General features: G+C 36.6%; 2 protein-coding genes across 6 annotated transcripts in view; one reads left to right on the top strand and one right to left on the bottom strand.

The window, feature by feature from the left end:
- GTF2E2 (general transcription factor IIE subunit 2) overlaps window positions 1–21,036 on the top strand; it is a 77,205-nt gene that overhangs the window by 17,933 nt on the left and 38,236 nt on the right. Inside the window, exon 3 of the mRNA XM_039220706.1 lies at window positions 11,813–11,904. Within this exon, the coding sequence (XP_039076637.1) occupies window positions 11,813–11,904 (92 nt within the window). The remainder of the gene's footprint in view (window positions 1–11,812; window positions 11,905–21,036) is intronic.
- SMIM18 (small integral membrane protein 18) lies at window positions 244–19,825 on the bottom strand. Of its 5 annotated transcripts, none has more exons than XM_039220735.1 (4): window positions 19,652–19,825; window positions 7,878–8,027; window positions 1,352–1,442; window positions 244–749 (listed from the first exon to the last, which is right to left on the bottom strand). In XM_039220735.1, exon 4 carries the CDS (start codon window positions 707–709, stop codon window positions 413–415), a length of 297 nt encoding a protein of 98 aa, XP_039076666.1. In that variant the 5' UTR covers window positions 710–749; window positions 1,352–1,442; window positions 7,878–8,027; window positions 19,652–19,825; the 3' UTR covers window positions 244–412. The 5 variants fall into 5 exon arrangements, with proteins under 5 accessions (XP_039076666.1, XP_039076657.1, XP_039076685.1 ...); XM_039220726.1 differs by having other exon boundaries at window positions 1,371–1,442; XM_039220754.1 differs by having other exon boundaries at window positions 1,352–1,423.

The raw sequence follows: 21,036 nt of genomic DNA, 5'->3' as shown, positions 1-21,036 counted from the left end.
CATGTATATTTAATGAAAGGGATACATACACAAAAAGTGCATATTTAACTTGTTTTTCCCTTCTATTAGAAATCTTTTAATTATTTAGAATCAGTCAGTTAAAATTTTTTTTTAATGTTTATTTTTGTGTGTGTGAGAGAGAAAACAGTGCGAGCAGGGGGAGGGCAGAGAGAGAGGGAGACACAGAATCTGACGCAGGTTCTAGGCTCTGAGCTGTCAGCACAGAGCCTGACGCCAGGCTCAAATTCATGAGCTGTGAGATCATGATGCGAGCTGGTCGGTTGCTTAATCGACTGAACCACCAGGCACCCCTCAGAGTCAATTTTATAAGAGCTGGCCTCAGAAAATTTTCCTTTTTTTTCTCAGCAGTTGGAGGCTATTTTCAGAGATTTTGTTCATCTTAGATAGAGTGCTAGACCACTTCAATTTCACGTTTTCTGATGTTGTCCATCATACTTCTAAGAGGGTTTGGTTCACTTTTCAAGTCTTTCACAGTCTTGTTTTTTACACAGCAGCAACAGTCAAGCACTTCATAAAGGAAAGCCAGCACCACTAAAGATACCACTGTAAATATGAATAAAAGCAGAATGACAAAGCAGGCAGTGTTCCAGTTATCATGAAAAGGGTAAATTTTTTGAACTTGAAAACCCAGGTACTGATAAACAGATGTAGTTGTTTCATTCCAGAGGCTGGAGCTCAGGGAGGCCATTCTTAGGGATTATATACTTCTTGTATTGGTTCTTTTGAATCTGTAAAAAGGTAGAAAATGAATATGCATGTAATTAAATTCTACAGATTTGTCAATTCAAGTCTCAGTACTAAGATTCGTTAGTAAATTTATATGGGTAACATGAGTTGTTTTATTTTCTGCCAGAATTAATGCTCAGTGGTAATTTTGAATTTTTTCTTTATCTTCTGGCAGTGTGCTCTGTAAACCATACTATATATATGTTTATTTTTTAAATGCTTATTTATTTATTTTTGAAAGAGAGAGAGGGAGACAGAGAATCCAAAGCAGGCTCCATGCTGTCAGCGCAGAGCCTGATGCAGGGCTTGAACTCACGAACTGTGAAATCATGACCTGAGTGAAAATCAAGAGTGAGATGCTTAACCGACTGAGCCACCCAGGCGCTCTCATACTACACATCTTCTTATGTGTGTCTTTTGCTAGACAAATACATACATTTAAGATTTATATACAGAAATTAAGTGCTAATAGAAGGGGAAAAGGAGCAGCTGAATTGTTTTAAAATTTAACTAAAGCAGTGGTCAGTGACCTGTTAACTATAAAAAATCTTGTGTTTTAAGGTGGTATTCTTCATACTGTCCCCAGGAAAGCTTTTCTCATTACCTTTGTGGATCCTTCTCACCTTCTTGGCTCAGTGTATTTCTGTCTCCTAGGTCCTCTTCGAAGACAGGTGACCTGAATCAAGAAGTAATGGCTGAGTGAAAAATATTAGAGAAACAAAAGTTAAATAATGCCAGTTTTCAGAATAAGGATAATAAAATTTTAGGTTCATGTTCCCTGTGAAGAGACCTTAATCACAGGATTTTTTTTTTTTTTTGTATGATAGCATTAACTGTTCATATACCTGAATAATTTATGGGTATGAATATTTTACCATTTTTTTTTTAAGTTTATTTTGAGAGAGTGAGCATGCATGTCCATGGGGAAGGACAGAGAGGGGAAGAGAGAGAGAGTCCCAAACAGGTTCTGCACTGTCAGTGCCGAGCCCAGCAAGGGGCTCGAATGTATGAACTGTGAGATCATGACCTGAGCTGAAACCAAGAACCAGATGCTTAACTGACTGAGCCACCCAGGTGCCTTTTCTTGAAACTTAATTAAAAAAAAATTATAAAATGCTTATATACTAAGAAAATTTTGGAAAATATTTCAGAAAAATTTAACAGAAAAAATATAGTTCCACTTCCTTAATTAAATGACTGCTGTCCGTTTGAAAGCTTTATTTTATTAAAGAGATGACTTATTTAGTGTGATTTTTCTTTCCTTCATAGTTGTAAATAGACTTTCATTCATTCTTGTAAACACATATCTCTATTGATTACCTACTGTGTCCCAGACAGTTTTCTGAATGCTGGAGATACTTGTGTATGAGAGTATATTTCAATTAAATAAAACTTGAAGATAGTTGAAGAGTAGGAGTGTAATGAACCCGTGTATTCTCCTAATACGGCTTCAGTTACCAGTTCATCTGTACGTTTACCCATTTGCTTCCACCCCATAGATTATATTTTTTCAAGTTTGTTTATTTACTTAAGTAATCTGTATGGCCGGTATGGGGCTTGAGACCAACAACCCTGTGATCAAGAGTTGCATGCTCTTTGACTGTGCCACCCCGTGCCCCTAGGTTATTTTGAAGCAAATCCCAGACATTATCATTTTTCCTAGACATACTCAGCGTATATCTCTTAAAAGGTGAGGATTCTTTTTTTAAACATAGCCAGCATGTAATTTTCACACCAACAAAGATGAAAAAGTGAATTAAAACCAAAAGCCATAACAGTATAATTCCTTTAGTTTCTTTGTTTTCTTTGTAAATGTAACTTTAAAACTTTGAAGTTGATAAACTGATACTTTCCAAGGTTTTTGTTTTCTTTTTGTAATTTATTACTTTTAAGTGAACTCCTTGCCCAACATGGGGCTTGAGCTCACAACTCGAGGTCATGAGTCACATGCTCTACTGATGGAGCCAGCCAGGCACACCAAAGGTTTTTGTTTTCTTTGAATCATATTTGCTTGGCAAGCAACTGCACCTCTCTGGATGGATTTCTTTGTGTTTTTTGAAGATTAAATTGATGATCTGAGGGGTACCTTGGTGGTTCATTCGGTTAAGTGGTCGACTCTTGATTTCAGCTCAGGTCATGATCTCACTGGTCCTTGGATTAAGCCCTGACTCTGGCTCTGTGCTGGGCATGGACCCTGCTTAAAATTCTCTCCGTTCTTTTCCCTCTGTCTCTATCCCACTTGTTCGTGCATGTGCTCTTGTTCTCTCTCTTTCAAAAAAAAAAATCTGAGGCCAGAAGTCAAGGCTTAAATTCATTCTTTCTTTTTGGATTTAAGAATCCTTTGGTGATCCTTCATTTTGAAACAAGGGACAGCAGACTAATGGATAGTAACTGAATTGCTTTTATTCTTTCTGGGACTTACAAAAATACATTGTCGGGAACACAGATATGTGAGGATATTCCCAGTACTTTACAATATTTTCAAACTTTGTCTGGAGACCCAGCCTTTTAGAGTTGCCCTCTTTTATCCCTTAATTTTTTTTCTTCATAGCACATTCCCTTTTTTTATTTTTTCTTTTTCTTAATGATTTATTTTATTTTGAGACAGAACATGAGCATTGTGGGGCAGAGAGAGAGAATCCCCTGGCAGGGCTCTGTGCTGTCAGCATGGAGTCTGACTCAGGGCTTAATCTCATGGACAGTGAGATCATGACTAGAGCTGAAACCAAGAGTTGGATGCTTAATTGACTAAGCCACTTGGGTGCCCCTCTTAGCACATTCTTATAGAAAGTGGGACTGCTATGTTGGAGACTTCCAGGAAGCACCATTCATATTGTGTTGTGGGTGCCATTCATGTAGGATACACTGTAAATGGTACCCCTGGGAGCCTCATGTGGATGTCCTGATAGGCCCCTCCTCCGTCTTCTGCGTTGGTGCTGCCTCTGATTTTGATCACCATGCACACAAGTAAAGTAACCCATAGAAATGGACTCAAATGGGAATAAGTAATTTTTCTTTTTGGCCCACGCTTCCTAATAGAGTAGTGATGTGTGTGTGCAGACACACAAATGCCCAGAAAATGTTCAGCTTTGCAACTCCTTTAAAATTTTTAGCACTACTAATGCAGACCCTCCTGGGAGGGATAACACTCATTGTTAGTTATATTTACTTCAGTGTGAATGAGTTTTGGGTCCTTTTCGAAAAGCAGAGCAAATATAAAAGATAGAGAAGAAGAATGGGACTTTGAGGAAATAGAAAACAGTGCCATTTATTATATGGATAGATAAAAAGCAGGAAGAATCACTGGAGGGCTTATCTAATAATTTTACCTGGGTAAATGTAGGACCTCTCCAGCATTGATGAGAATATTCCTTAGGCTTTCTGTTAAGGCCTTTCAGGTTGATTCTTTATTTATTAATTTAATTTAATTTAATTTTAAAGTTTATTTATTTTTGAGAGAGAGAGAGTGCGAGTGTGTGTGCAAGTCAGGGAGGGGCAGAGAGAGGGAGAGAGAATCCCAAGCAGACTCTGCACCGTTAGTGTGGAGCCTGATGTGGGGCTCAAACCCACAAACTGTGAGACCATGACCCGAGCCAAAACCAAGAGTTGGACACTTAACCGACTGAGCCACCCAGGCACCCTGATTCCTTTTTATTTTTATTTTTTAAGAATAAAATAATCCGAAGAATAAAAAGAATCCAAAGCAGGCGCCAGGCTCTGAGCTAGCTGTCAGCACAGAGCCCAACACGGGGCCTGAACCCACGAACCATGAGATCATGACCTGAGCTGAGGTCAGAGCTTAACTGACTGAGCCACCCAGGGGCCCCAGGGGTTTCTCATTTGTATCGACTTTAAAATTGAGAAATTGTAAAGACTAATGTATGTTTCTATTTCAAAATGAAATAGAAATTTTGAAATTATTGGAGGCACACCTGGGTGGTTCAGTCCATTAAGCAGCTGCCTTCAGCTCAGGTCATGATCTCATGTCTCATGAGTTTGAACCCCACATCAGGCTGTGTGCTGCCAGCGTGGAGCCTGCTTGGGATTCTCTCTGTCTCCTCTCTCTGCTTCTACCCTGTTTGTGCTCTCTCTCTCAAAATAAACTTAAAAAAATTAGAATTATTGGAAAGTTGGTTTAAGGAACTTTATATTATACTTACTTTAGAGGTACAAGTGACCTGTTTAAAATTTTTCAAGCCCTCTTGACCCCTCCCCTCCCCCCAAAAGAATGGAGGGAGGGAAGGGAAGAGGCAGGGGCAGGCAGTCAGACATAAACTAAATTCAGTTATTTGAAGTTATCTTGTACCCATCAATGACCTTTTCTTCTGGTTAAGATTAATATAGTATATCCATACAATTGAATATTATGTGTGAGTGAGGAGGTAACTGTAGTGATAATGAACGATTTTTAGGTGGAATCACTGTTAAATGAAAAGAGCAAGATGCAGGACAGTATGTAAAGGAATGGGGGAAATAATACATATTTTTATTTGCTTGTATCTGTGCAAACATTTTGGAAAGATATATAAGAGATAACAGTGATTACTTACTTGTCGGGTTGGTTGGAGGGGAGAGCTGAGAAGTAGGCACGTGTATGAGATTTCTCAAGGTATATCTTGTTATATTTTAGTTTTTGAACCATTTGAATATAGTACTTATCCAAACCCAAACTAATATGTTTTAAAAGTATTCCTTGCCTTTGGTTTTCAAAGTCTGTTGTGTTATGTGTCTATTTAATACATTTATTGAATTTTCTGGATTACTTCTAAAAAATTAAAACTAGAATCACTAAACAGTGTCATTTTGATTAGAAGTGTCTAAGCAGTTTAAGGAAGAGTATACACATGTCATAAATGATGACAGTTTATGTTGTAAATGGTGACAGTTTGCCTCTCATGTGAGTATATTGATAACTGATGAGCAACTCAAAACATTCTCTCCTTAGTGTCTGGGCATATCTGAAAAAAGTAAACTGTGAAATACAGGATCATTTTCAACCTTAAATTTAATGTGGTTTATTTTTAAGTACAGTATAGCTCTAGCAATTTTTCTTGCTAAATTTAGGGTAAAATCTGAAACTTACTTTGATGGAGAAGACATAATTAGACATGCAGGAAAGTATTATTATTAGGATTTTCTCATACTCTGAGACTATTGAAATTAAAATGTAAATTTATATCAAGCACCCACTGTAAACATGCTTTATGCAAAAAGAAGGGTAAATGGTAAAAAAAAAAAGTGTACTCTTTTGAATCTTCATCCCCTTTAAAATTTCATTATAGGAATGAGGAGTATTAAAGTAAATACTGTATTTTTTTTAGTTAATTTTTGGTCTGTTCACCTTTTTTTCCCCTCCCATTTCAGAAGGCCCTAGTGAAATATTTATGGGTATAGGACTTGGAAGTGTTCTGGAACCTTGAATTGTCAGATCAGACTAAAATTATGCTTTTGTTCTAATTATGTTAAAACCCTTGAGTTGAATTCTCTAGTGCCTTTAAGCATATCGCTTTGAAATATGATCAATTAATCATATTGGCCTCTAGATATAGAGCGGTGCGCCCAGCCCTGGGCCTTTCTGAGATAGGCCATGCGTCTGGTCAGTTTGGTGAAAGAGCAGTGAATCTGCATCAGTGCTAACTATAGGTACAGCACCAGGAAGATGTAGACTGATTATAGAGCTAATAATAGGGGAGAGTATTTGTAACTGAAATTTGTAACTGAAATTTCAGGTAAATTGTAAACTGTTTTAATTGACAAGGTTGTTGGTTTTTTTTTTTTAATCTAAGACTTTTTTGGCTCCCATATTTTGTACAGCAAGCAGGAATATTTTCTAGGTAATTAACCCCATTGTGCTGAACCTGGGGAGATAGAATATCTTCTTAGAGCAACCTTTGGGCTTTATAAGGGATGCTTTGCTCATGCTTTTGAATGCTGAATAAGAAATGGAATGAATAAAAATTATGAAAATAGTCTTTTAAAATTTAAATAAATTTATCAGCAAAGAAAAGGGCAGCAGTTGAATCTTTAGATCAGTATGTGTAGGTAATATCCTGGAACTCCAGCACCTACTAAGTAATGATATTTTCATGCTTGACTATTATAAAACTAGAAATTCAGATAGTAGTTGATACTGATTTTTTAGTAGACATGAATAGTTTACTCTGAGCCATGAAAATAATCTTAATACCTACCTTGAGAGGTACCATATATTCCTCCCTTAACCAGTTCTTCTTAAAACATCTTTGTATTTTACAATGTAGTTTATTAAAAAGACCTGCTATGTGTTTGAGGATCAGTTTAAGAATAATTTTAACATTATATTAAAATATGGTTATAAGTAGATATTTTTGTGGCATATAAAAAATGAAAGCCTATTTAAGAAGGTTATTTAATAGTAGACTGACTTGTGTATTACAGTAAAACAAATTTAAAAATTTAACTGTAAGGAATTATTTTAGTTAAAATGTTAAGGAAGTCAGAAGCTCTACAAATTGATCTTTTTGGTTAGCGTATAATGCAGCCTGTATAATGATAACCTTTATGGTCCTTTTATTTTTATGTAAAAATCACAATCATGATAATTTCTCAGCATTCTCTGCATCTGTACTCAAAGTCAAACAGTTTTCAACTATTTTCTCGTATTTGTTAAAATATAACAAATATAACAAACTTTCTTGTAAGTGACTGCTTTTTACTAGCCAGTATAATTTGCACATATATCAGAAAGCTTTAATCCAGGATTTGCTTTTAGTCTAGATTTTTCTTTAAGAAAAATCCTTTGTTAAGACAGACCAAATTGCTGAAATGAAATAGCTCAGAGAAAATAAATTAGCAAGTAACCACTTACCATTAAATGCTTACGGTTTACTCTAAGGTCTGGATATAGATCAGGTTCATAGAAAATCTCATGAATTTTCCATAAGGCACAGATGGTAAGGGTGCTTATCAAATAGCACAAGGCAGTCTTCACATTTTCATAATAAAATCCTACCAAGCAGCAAAATGAATACAGTGCCTTTTTTTGTCTTTAGTAGGAACAAAGCTTTCTGCTTGGTTTTTTCAGTAAAATGTTTTTTAAATTACATCACAAGGACGTGTATTACTAAATGCAAAAGCTCGCATAAACCTACCTCTTGTCTGAAGGCTGCTGTTGAAGCGATGGTATCGTCTGTTTGTAATGCAGTCCAGTGCACATCCAAGATGGAGCTGTGCTTCTATTGGTTGAAGCACAATGCAGCTGACAGTTTCCTCTTCGTTCATTTGCATTAAGTCCTGCCACCCTTAAGTGTAAATCATTCATAAACTTGAATAGAGCTATCTGGGATATCAACTGTCCCCTCTTTTTCTTGCCTTATATTTTGTCCTTAAGATAAATTTCTGCAAAGGAATTTGAGTTGGTAACGAACTGGTGATTCCTTAGGGTTTAACCCATAAAATTTCGGATCTATCAGTGAGTATTTCACTGCTAGGGCTAGAAGGTAATGTTGAGAGAGGTAGTAACCTAGGAAACAAACAGTCCAGGTTTACCAGCTTGGTATTTCCTCCCGGAAGTGGGCATAAAATCTCATAAATGGTATTTTCTTTCAGTACTTGTGTTCTATATAAATCTTGCCTTCTGGATGTGATTATTTCCATGTGGTGGTTTGATTTAGGAGAAATTCTAAGGGAAAACAAATAAGGTTTTCAGCTCTACTAGTTGGGATAGGGTTAGTTTTGGTAGGTAAACCACCTACATTAAAAAATCAGTCTGTGAGATGGGGCGCCTGGGTGGCTAAGTCAGTTAAGCATCTGACTCTTGATTTTGGCCCAGGTCAGGTCATGATCTCACAGTTCATGAGTTCGAGCCCTACATTGGGCTCTGCACTGACAACACAGATCCTGTTTGGGATTCCCTCTCCTTCTCTCTGCCCCTCCCCTGCTCGCTCTCTCACTCTCTCTCTCTCTCTCAAAACAAATACATAAAACATTAAAAAGAATCATTCTGTGAAATTTAAATGGTAAAAAAGGAGTAAAAGGTACAGCATAGGGAATATAGTTAATATTATAATAGTGTTATATGGTGACAGAGGGTAGCTACACTTGGGATGAGCGTAGTGTAGACTATAGAGAATTTGAATCACTGTGTTGTATACCTGAAACTTACATTGTGTGTCAGTTATACTCAAAAAAATTTTTTAAAAATGGCAAAAGAATCCACAACTTCAATGCATTAAAGATAATTTGTATTTATGAAATATTATTTAGAGTTGTGTGTGGTTCAAGCATAACAGTATCAAGGTTATACATTATGGAGAGGCTATTATAGCAATAGCAGGCTAGATAAATCTTGCTATGCAGGCTTTATTTTATAGGTCACATTATTTTTTAAATTAAGAGCTAGGGGCACCTCGGTGGCTCAGTTGGTTAAGCGTCTGACTTTGGCTGAGGTCATAATCTCACGGTTTATGAGTTCTAGCCCTGCATTGGGCTCATTGCTATTAGCACAGAGTTTGCTTCAGATCCTCTGTCTCCATTTATCTCTGCCCCTTCACCCCAAACAAATATTTAAAAATAAATAAATAAAATAATAGATAAATTAGTGAATTATTTTCTTGGACCATAAAGGAGTACACAGAAATACTCTTACTACCTTCATTCATTCATTTAGCTATTATTTACTGAGTGTTTACTCTGCCTGGCACTGAGCTAAATGTTTAAGACTCCATGATAAACAAAACTGCATGTAGTTCATGATTGAACATTTGTATAGTGCATATCCTTAACATAGCGTCATTTGATTTTCATAGCTTTCCCACTTAGTTTATATAGGGGTATAGGATAAACTTTGTTTTAATTTTTCTTTTTTCTTCTTTAAACAAATTTTTTTAAACATTTATTCATTTTTGAGAGAGAGAGGGAGACACAGAATCTGAAGCAGGCTTCAGGCTCTTAGCTGTCAGCACAGAACCTGATGCGGGCCTCGAACTCACTGACCGTGAGATCATGACCTGAGCCAAAGTCGGACGCTTAACTGACTGAGCCACCCAGGTGCCCCCCCCCCTTTTTTTAATTTAAGTCTGGGTTAACACATAGTATAATAATGATTTCAGGAGTAGAATTTAGTGATTCATCACTAGGATAAACTTAATATTTTACCAAAGTTAAGAAAATACTAAATCTGCACTTATTAATTTTTATACTCTGACAGAATAAGAGCCAGTTCGGATGGAATAGTCTGTGTTAAAAGCTAGTTAATAATTCTTTTTTTAAATTTAAGCTTATTTATTTATTTTGAGGGAGACAGAGACCGTGTGAGCAGGGGAGGGGCATTGAGAGAGGGAGAATGATAGAGAATCCCTAGCAGCCTCTGTACTCTGCACTGTCCATGCAGAGCCCAGCGCGGGGCTCAAACTCACGAAACTGTGAGATCATGACCTGAGCCCAAACTTAAGTCAGATGCTTAGCCAACTGAACCACCCAGGTGCCCTGTTAATGACTCTCATACAAGGCAGTATCATAGTGTCTTCAGCTGCATTTTTTTTTTCTTACAGCTGCATTTGAATCTGTGGTGTTCTACTTCCTACTCAGTTTTCTTATGCTTAAAAGGGGACAGGATATTTGGGAAGGATTAAATGAGAAAATCAAATATTTAGCATGCACTTGGCAAAAAGTAGGTGTTCAGTAAATGTTATTGCTGTTATTGTTAAAGTGTCCTGAACATCTTGGGAAAATGAACCATGTAGGTAATATTTCATAATTGAAATAATGTGAAAGCACACCTGTAAGGCATTCATAGTATTTTTGGAAACAGTAGACTTTAATGTGCCAATTAAGTTGTCAAAATTATAACAGCGATTTTTAAAGGAATGTTGTATATCAAATCTTGTTTTAGTCTCAAAGCAGCATATTTAGTAAAGCATCTTTATGAACTAATCTTGAAGTATTATGTTGCCATCTAAAAGCTATTCTCTGGGGGGAAAAAGCTATTCTTTTGGATCTCTGACAATTGTTACATTTGACTTGCAAGGTTCTAATGCATTCTTTTGTTTAAATTATTATTCCAAACTGGTGTCAGAGATTACACCCCCACTCCTGCTTTTTATTTAACCTCTTCCTTTGTGAATCAGCCACTTGGAAACTTTGTATCTGAGCTTATGGTTTGCTAATAGAATGTGTACTTCTGAAATGTTTTTCTAGTGTTCTTTTGTGTGCTTTTTTTCTTTCTTTTTTATTTTTTATTTTTTTTTGTTGGGGGGAGAGGGGCAGAGGTATGGAGAGAGAGAGGGAGTGAATCTTAAGTAGGTTCGGTGCTCAGTGTACAGCCTGCTGTGGGGCTTGAACACACAACCCTGGGATCACGACCTGAGCAAAAGTTGGATGCTCAACCGACTAAGTTCTACCAAGGTGTAATAGGCATACAAGAGACTGCACATATTAAAACATACAATTTGAGGGGCAACTGGGTGGCTCAGTCGGTTAAGTGTCTGACTTTGGCTCAGGTCATGATCTCATGGTTCGTGGGTTAGAGCCCCACGTCGGGCTCTGTGCTGACAGCTCAGAGCCTGGAGCCTGTTTCAGATTCTGTGTCTCCCTCTCTCTCTGCCCCTCCCCTTCTTGTTGTCTCTCTCACTGTCTCCAAAATAAACATTAAAAAAAATTAAAAGTAAATAAATAAATGAACTTTAAAAAAAAAAGCCATGCCTCTAGGGTGCCTGGCTGGCTGGCTTTGTCTGTCTGTCTGTCTCCTCTCTGTCTCTCAGCGGAAGAAAAAAGCCATGCCTCTAATCTTGGGGGGAGTTCTAATCAGAATGAAGGAAAGAATGAGACAGAGGTACTTACAGAAGAAATGTATTTTAATGCTTTTGAATTATTTACATTTGTTTCCTATTCTTAGTGCAGAAATTGATAAATTTATTATACATTCAAGGATTTGAATTTTTCACCAAAATTTTACAGGGTAGAATACACTGGGTGGAAAAACTCAAAACAAGAAATATTTTACTAGAGTAAAAATCTTAGCTGCTGAAAAGTAATAATCAAATCTAATTGAAATATGTTATAATTGTTTTTTGAACTTCATTTACAGATCATAGCAATGGATCATTTAACTTGAAAGCTCTGTCAGGAAGCTCTGGATATAAGTTTGGCGTTCTTGCTAAGATTGTGAATTACATGAAGGTAAGTACTTTTCTCAAATGATGCACATCTATTTAACTTTTTTGGCAGGGGAGAAGGATTGGGATTTTCAGAAGTAAATTTGTATATACATGTCAAAATTTACCAAATTGTATGTTTTAAATTTTTTTAAATGTTTTTTATTTATTTCTGAGAGAGAGAGAGAGAGAAACAGTGTGAGCAGGGAAGGATCAGAGAGAGAGAGGGAGCTGCAGAATCTGAAACAGGTTCCAGCTCTGAGCTAGCTGTCAGCACAGAGCCCGACGTGGGGCTCAAATCCATGAACTGTGAGATCATGACCTGAGCCAAAGTCAGATGCTTAACCAACTGAGCCACCCAGGCGCCCCTCAAATTGTATGTTTTAGTATGTGTAGTCTCTTGTATCCCTATTACACCTCAATAGAACTAAAAAATATTTAATATTTTAAGCCTTGTACATCATATCACATTAGCACTGCTATGAGTTACCTAAGTATATTAAAAAAAATTTTTTTTTTAACCTTTATTTATTTTTGAGAGAGAGACCGAACATTAGCGGAGGAGGGTCAGAGAGAGGGGGAGACACAGAATCAGAAGCAGGCTCCAAGCTCTGAGCTGTCAGCACAGAGCCTGACGTGGGGCTCGAACCCACGAACCATGAGATCATGACCTGAGCCTTAGTCGGATGCTCAACTGACTGAGCCACCCAGACACCCCATATTTAATTTACATTAATTCACTGATACACTTTAAGCCCACCATTTCACTTATAAATTAGGCCCAGGCAGTAGATACGGTCACCTCCTGAGTGACTCAGTACTTACTGGCAAAACCAGTGGGAAGATACAAATGATTTACAGACTCTTATTTCCACTGATGTGAAAAGTAAAAAGTACATAGTTCAGGCATGTGGTGGTGATGGTTTTTGTGCTTCTTTGGAGGAGGAAACTAGAAAATTACTGAAGATGTTAGAAAAACATTGTCTCACAAAAGACTTTGAATTTAAGATTTGATGGATGTACTGTTTTCTTAAGTTTTGAACTTCTGATGGTATAACATTTCGGTTTTACCAAAGACTTTGAATCCTAACTTTACTTATTTAAGTGAAATTTCATTTATGGCTAAATGATTTCAAATTTACCCCCTTCTGCCAAATGCAATCCTATTTAGTTACTTTTTGTATCTCTTGAAAAAAGTCAGTGTACTGTATTATTTCAAATTTTAGCTATGTATTGCATAAAATATAAGTCAAGGTTTTTTTTAAGGACTTCTGTAATTTAAGACACTTAATGTCTGAGTGTGACTGAAATCTGTGGTTTATATTTGACTAATAGTAGAAATCGGTTAGTTTATAATTTCCCATTACCAAATAATATACTTTGATATGTATTCACCATTCATTCATTCCATCCACTTATTCCCCCATGTGGTAAACAGTTAGTAAAACATACTGTACGCTATTTACAGCACTAATGGTGGGACTACCCAGAAAAATATGCCCTCTTGGCTATTAGTTTATTCAGGGAGATTGACATTCAAATGTCATATAACTCTGCTGGTAACAGTCTTCACTTAATCTGGATGACCCTTACTTCTAACTTTCTTTAGGACTGTGATCTTCAGATTTGTGCTCGATTACTTCCTGAAACAATTTCAAGAAATTGTGTATCCCTTTGCACATATTGAAGTTGACAATTAGAGTTTTCAAGAAAAGTTGAAATCTGGTGATAAAGGATGGAATTTCTGATGTACTGTCGTATTTCAACAAAGTACCTCACTCTGTCTAAGGGGATCTAAGTCCCATTATTTATTTAAAATATAAAAATAAACATATGGTTGGAAATTTTAATTATTTTCCTTTTGAACTTGTATGTTCTTTTATTTTCACTGCATTTTATCCAATGTTCTGTATTTTTGTGCTTGAAAATATTTTAATCATCTATCAAACTTCTTTGCTGCAATACTGTATATAAATTAGAATTGGAAATGTTCTTCTTGGGGCACCTCGGTGGCTCAGTAGGGTAAGTGTCTGACTTCAGCTCAGGTCATGATCTCCTAGTTCATGAGTTTGAGCCCCACATTAGGCTCTCTGCTGTCAGTGCAGAGCCCACTTTGGGTCTTCCGTCTCCTTTCTCTTCCCCTTCCCTGCTTGCACGCACACACACACACTCTCTCTCTCTCTCTCTCAAAAATAGACGAACATTTAAAAAAATGCTTTTCTTATGACAGTAAGGTTCTAAGTACTGTCAAATTTATTAGCACATAGTTGATTAGAATAACTTGCATATATTAAAACTTTGATAAAATTCACTTTGCAATAATTACTCAACAGGGGTTCATTAAAAAAATTTTTTTTCTTAATGTTTATTTGCTTTTGAGAGAGAGAAAGGGAGGCATGGGCAGGATAGGGGCAGAGAGAGAGGGAGACCACAGAATCTGAAGCAGACTCCAGGCTCTGAGCTGTAGCACAGAGACTGTGTGGGGCTCGAAATCATGACCTGAGCTGAAGTTGGATGCTTAACCAACTGAGCCACCCAGGTGCCTGGGGGTTCATTTTTTATTTTTTAATTTTTTTAACAATTTATTTTTTTAGAGAGAGAGATAGTAAGCGAGCATGAGTGGGGAAGGGGCAGAGAGAGAGAGAGAGAGAGAGAGAGGTAAACACAGAATCCAAAGCAGGTTACAGGCTCTGAGCTGTCAGCACAGAACCTGATGTGAACGGCGAGATCATGACCTGAGCCGAAGTCGGACACCCAACCCACTGAGGGTTCATTTTTTAATGAAGTGAATGGAATGGTTTCCTCTCTTCTTCCAGAAGTTTTTGTATTTGGAGATCTATATTATGTATTGATAGAATGAAACCAGATTTGGCACCCGTTTCTATTCTTGTTAGATTTTGTAGGTTTGTTTATTAAGAAATAAAAGTTCATTTAAATAAGCTCATTCTGCTGAAAATTTTGTGATAGTTAAAACTTTCAAAGTTATATCAGAAATTGCTTAAAGATTTATCATCAAGAATCCATTAGTTGATAGTTCTGTTAGATTCTCCTTCAGTTTTGTTGAAAGTAAAAAGAATGAGAATCACCTAATTTGTCAAAGAATTTATTATCTAGTCCTAATTTTATGGTTTCTATGAAGTATATCATAAAGGCTTTACCAAGACTTAGCAAATGTCTAATTGTATCTGTTCCTCCTTCTTCCCCTTATAGGCATTTTCTTTAATCTGATATAATCATAAGTTGAGAAAATAAAAATATTTTTTTAAGTTTATTTATGTATTTTGAGAGTGACAGACAGCACAAGTGAGGGAGGGGCAGAGAGGGAGACACAGGATCCCAAGCAGGCTTCACACCGTAAGTACAGAGCCCAATGCAGAGCTTGAACTCACAAAACCACAAGATCATGACCCAAGCTGAAACCATGAGTTGGACCTTCAACTGTCTAAGCCACCCAGGCACTCCTCAAAAAGCATTAATTTCAATACATCTTTGCCAATGGAGTTTTTTCATAAGATGCTTGTATCTTATAATGTATATAAATATGTTTTTGTCAAAACTTGAAAGTTGAAAGTTTAGCTTATTATATTCATAGAAAGTATCTCCCAGTTAACAAAGCTGGTCTCCTTAGACCAACCAGCTATATCAACTTTTTTAAATCACATAATATCTTTTCCTGTTAAATTAAAATAAATAGGTTATGCATATTTTAAGTAATACAAAAACTGCTGAGAAATAAGACACAGAATTGCAGACTGAAAGATACTACTAAGGTAGTGGAAGTTAAAATTATATGATGAGAATTTATCCTTTTTATAATTTAGAAACAAATAGGCTGTTTACTTATTTGTGTCATTGTGAATTAATAATATGGAGCAAGGGATATGAAAAGTATGTTACTGCTTTTCTAAATGTGTGGGCTTCCATTTTCTGATCTCTGATATTCAGCTTTTAGTTATAAATAAAAGGGAATGATTCAGAAATACTGCCATGAATTTTATTTTGGGATAATTAATGAAAGATAAAAGAAGAATATCTATTGCTAAAAATGATTCATCCTTTTTTTAAAATTCTGTTTTAAGGTTTGTTTATTTTGAGAGAGAGACAGAGTGGGAGCAGGAGAGGGGCAGAGAGAGAGGGAGACAGAATCCGAAGCAGGCTTTAGGCTCTGAGCTGTCAGCACAGAGCCTGACGTGGGGCTCGAACCCGTGAACCATGAAATCATGACCTGAGCTGAAGTTGGATGCTTAGACTGAGCCACCCAGGTGCCCCCCAAAAATGATTCATCCTTACAGTGAGCTGTGACTGATTTTTTTTTAAACTAGAGGTAGAAATATTTAAGAGGTTCAAGAGATGAGAATTTACTACTTAGAATAAAAGTTTTGTGATATGATTTACAAAATACATTTTAATTACTACATTGAATAATGCACACTTAATCTAAAATAGTTTATATATAGTTTTTGTGGGGTTTATGGAGCATAACTTGAATAATTTGTTGGTGTTCCTGGAAAATACTTTTAGATTTAAAAGTCAGCCTCCTTAATTGATACTGCTTAATTGATATTTAAAGCTTTTTAAATGTGCTTTTTCTGTAAGCTAATATTCACAGAATGAAGTTTGAGAATGGCTGAAGAGAATTACTTATTTAAGTACTCAAAAAAAATTTAGTTTTCTTGTTAGATATTTCTTATCAATATTCCCTTTATTTACTTTGCTGTTGTTAGCCTCTCCCCAAAGAGCAATGCATTCTCAGACAGTGCAGCATGGGGGTATGGGGTATGTGGGGTTGGAAGAGATAAAGTTGTTTAAAGGAAACTGCTCTGAGTTGCTCACAGACTATATTGCATCAGAATATCCTAGCAGGAGCCAAAATATCTTATTTTTAACTCTTAGATAAATATGTAAGACTGGAAAAGGTAAGGAGCCATATAGTGGATAGTTTATAACACTTCAGTTGTTTATAAATTGTTCCCCCAAACAGTATCTTTTGACTTGTCCTTTTTTGGGGTCCCTGAAGTTTATTACATCTCCAGGCAGTGTATCATAAACTCTAGGTGGAGGTGAGAGTGTTAACCTTTTTGTTGTAAACAGAAGAGCGCCCATTATGAAACGGGAAAAGAATACATATGGAAGGTGATCTGTAGACTGATTCTTGGAAGTTTTTCAGCTGTCCCATTTTTGAAGATCTCAAAAAAACCAAGAGCTTAGAAAGCAAAAAAGTTAATAACAGAAAACTCTTTACAGTTTATTCATTTATTTAAAGAGGAACTCTTTAATTGCTTAGTGAAAATTACTTAGAAATTATATGGAGAAAGTTCAAGGGGCACCATCAGAGAACTGTTTAAGATAGGTACAGTGGGATTTGCTAATGGGGTTTAGGTGTACTAAGCAGGAAAAAAAAATCGGGTGTAGATACAAGAACTTCAAAATCATAATACTGAGAACATTTGGCACAGGGACAAACTGCCCAACACATATCACTAGGTCCTGAGATGTTTAAATGTTTGGTGGACTTGTTTGAGAAGATAGAAGAATTTCGTGGCCCATTTTAGAAGGACTTAATTGATTAATTATTTTAGAGAGAGAGATTGAGCCAAAAAGGGGGTGAGGGGGAGAGAGAAAGAGAAAAAGAAAGAAAGAATCCCGATAGAGCTCCATGGGATCATGACCTGGGCTGAAATAAAGAGTTAGATGCCCAACCAACTGAGTCACCCAGACATCCCAGCAGGATTTTAATAGAAAAAGTCAATGTAAAACAAATATCATTGCTTAAAAGAGTTAAGTCTAAAAAACAGCTTATTTTGAAAATTCCTATATGACGGATGCCACTTCTCCTGATGAGACACTAGTCCTGAGACACCATGTCCCTGTGGCGCACTTTGTTTTTGTTAGAATGATTTTTCTCTCAGTTTTCACCATTACACTTTATTGTGGTTTTATGTGTATGTATTTTGGTTATTTAAAACATCATGTTGAGGGGTGGCTGGGTGGCTCTAGAGTATTTGACTCTAAGTTTTGGCTAGGTCATGATCTCATGGTTCTGTGAGATCAAGTTCCGTGTCGGGCTCTGTGCTGGCAGCATGGAGCCTCCTTGGGATTCTTTCTTCCACTCTCTGTGCCCCTTCCCAGCACTTGCTCTCTTTTTTAAAATAAATAAACATGAAAAAAAATCATGTTGACAAATTTGGTTATTTTGGTTTACTAGCCCAGTGGTCCTTAAAGTGTCATTCTCCAGCCAATGGCATCATCATCACCTGGATATTTACTTATTTTTTTTATTAACTTGGGAACTTCTGAGGAGTGAAAATCTGGGGGGCCCTTTCCAAAATCTGTTTAGTCTGAAACTCTGGGAAAGCAGTTCAACAGTCTGTGGTTTAATAAGCCCTTCAGATGATTGATACAGGCTGAAGTTTGAGAATTACTGGCTCAACTCCTGTCTGAATTAATTCTAACAATTATACTTGAATTTAGAAACTCTTTTTTTTTATATATTTTTTAATTTTTTTATTTTTATTTTTTATTTTTTTTACAAATAGTTTATTGTCAAATTAGTTTCCACATAACACCCAGTGCTCATCCCCACAAGTGCCCTCCTCCATGCCCATCCCCCCTCCCCCCCCCCCCCCCCCTCCTCAGTTTTTGTCAGCATTCAAGAGTCTCTCATGGTTTGCCTCTCTCCCTTTCCCCCACCATTTCCCCCTCTTCTTCTCCCCCTTGGTCCTCTAGAAACTCTGAAGTCCAGGGAAATTAAATGGCTGGGTCATAGGCACAGTTCTGGTTGATAGCAGGGTTGGGTCAAGAACCCAAATTTATTTACAGTTTTAAATAACGTATTTAAACTATACACCATTATCTCATAAATACAGATGTAAAAATCCTTAAAAAGATATGAACAAATGTATTCTACTCCTATATAAGAAGGATAATATGTTATGGTGAAGTAGAGTTTATTTTAGGAATATAGTAGTTAGTATTTAAAAAACAGTTGAAGTCATGTTAACAGATCATCTCATACCAAAAAAGCCTCTGACAAAATATAACACTGATTCATGATGAAAACTTGTAACAAATTAGTAGCAGAAGCAAACTGCCTTACACCAGTAGAACAGCATTTTGTCAGTCATCGTCTCCTGAAAGAACCCTTGAAATATTTTACCATTTTTAGGTCTCTGAGAATCTTGTAAAAATTGTTATATCGATAGTTCACATTTATTATCTAATCAGCAAATTGTGGATGTGATAAGCCAACAATAATCATTAGTTTTCTTTTGAATAGAAAATATTATTTTTCTTTGTATTCTGTCCTGTTTTTTAGCCTACTGTTTTCCTTTGTGTAGTTCTCTGCCCCAGATAGGGTATCAACTCTAATGTGAGTCAGTTGTATAAGTAAAATTCAGTTTTCCTATGATAGTTTTAAAGATTTTATTTATTTTATTTTTAGAGAGAGCAAGAGAGCAAGCAGGGAGAGGGGGTGAGGAACAGAGCAGGGGAGAGAGAATCTGAAGCAGGCTTCATGCTGGGTGCAGATCCCAATGTAGGGCTCAGTCCCAGGACCCTGGGATCTTGATGTGAGCTGAAATGTAGAGTCAGACACCCAACCAACTGAGCCACCTGTGTGCCCCTAAAGATTTTATTTTCAAGTTATCTTTGCACCCAACAAGGGCCTTGAACTCACAGCCCTGAGATCAAGAGTTGCATGTTCCACAGACTGAGCCAGCCAGGCGCCTCATCTATAATTTTTTTTTTAAACCATTTCTAAGTAGGCAACTTACTTGTTCTCAGATGAACAGAAGAGTCAGAGAAAGGGTCCTTCTTCCAGGTGCAGATTTCGTGTTGAAAAGGAAGAAAAACATTGTTTGATTTTGTTTTCTTAGTTCTTCCAGGTGGTTTTCAATAATGCCCGAGACTTGCTAATATCCTTCCTCTCTCTCCAGATCAGACAGCGTTACAAAATTTTCTTTTGTCACATGATTTTTCCAGAGATGCTGTTTTCCTTTGAAGTCTTATCACTTAAAGCATTGTTTTAGAGGCTTGCAGAAACTTGTTCAACCAGTTCATAGGTTTAAAAAAATGTCTGCTATGAAAGCTAGCTTCTGCAGTCATTCTTCATCTTCAAAGCATTCTGTAAAGTTTGACTTTTCAGCTGTATTTCACCTTTCAGCTTAAATGTTCTTTCAAGGACTCCCCTGCTAAGCCACTGAATTTCTGCACATTTATGTGTTGAAATGCACTAGTCTCTGCTTAATAAAGCAGATAATTTTCATAGCATCATTTGGGACATTTTTCATTTCATTTCCAAGGGTTTTTGATTCTAGTACCTCTCTGAAGAAATAGTGTCTTGTGACGACATCAGAATATTTTCTTTTTCACAAGAGTTAAAACCTTGTTTCGAGCCAGCCATTGATAGGGCCCATCAGTGACGAAAACAGAACAGTTTCTCCGAGAGTCTTTTGTTTCCAGGTGTGAAGGTACTGCATCAAGTATATCCTGCTCTTTGCTTTGTCAGTTTTGCATGGCAGTTCTTCTTGGCAGAAGAGTTTTTCTTGAAATTCATCATTTAACGATTTTGCACGTATTATTACTACATGACGTTTATTAGTGAAACCTGTTGACTTGCGGACTGAGAGACAAGCTGTTGTTAGTTCGTTAAACTTGTGCAACATCATGTGATGGGTCCTCAGTTTGTCGACTTGCCTTGTATGTTTTGGCACTTTTCAATTTCTCATGCTGTGCATTTTACTATCATTTGACATGTTATTAGGTTCCTGCCAACTGTGATTTCCCTCCACTAAGTCTTCTCTTTTCTAGGCTTTTTCACAGAATGTGACTTTTTTTTTTTTTTAAAGATTTTATTTTTAAACAATCTCTATACCCAGTGTGGGGTTCCAACATCCCCAGGATCTAGTCGTGTGCTGACTGAGCCATATGGGTGCCCCTAGTTATTTTTAAGTTTTTATTTTAATCCCAGTGTAGTTAACATACAGTGTTATATTAGTTTCAGGTGTACAATAAAGTGATTCAGTAAGGGAATATAGTTTTTTATTACTACCCTTATTAGAATTGTTTGTGGGCCTGGGCTTCAAAAGTCCTCTCTGTCACTAATCTCATCTTAAGAAATCATTGCACTGTCAGACGTGTTTATAAAACAAATGCTAAC

Source organism: Hyaena hyaena, unplaced genomic scaffold (assembly GCF_003009895.1).
Source record: "Hyaena hyaena isolate Hyena2069 unplaced genomic scaffold, ASM300989v1 scaffold_17, whole genome shotgun sequence".
Taxonomy (NCBI): domain Eukaryota; kingdom Metazoa; phylum Chordata; class Mammalia; order Carnivora; family Hyaenidae; genus Hyaena; species Hyaena hyaena.
The sequence above is the reverse complement of the archived record's forward strand: the minus strand, read 5'-3'. Positions and strand labels throughout refer to the sequence as shown.

Coding starts and splice junctions, on each gene's coding strand:
- SMIM18 (XM_039220735.1), bottom strand. CDS start 709: ATGGCCTCCCTGAGCTCCAGCCTCTGGAATGAAACAACTACATCTGTT.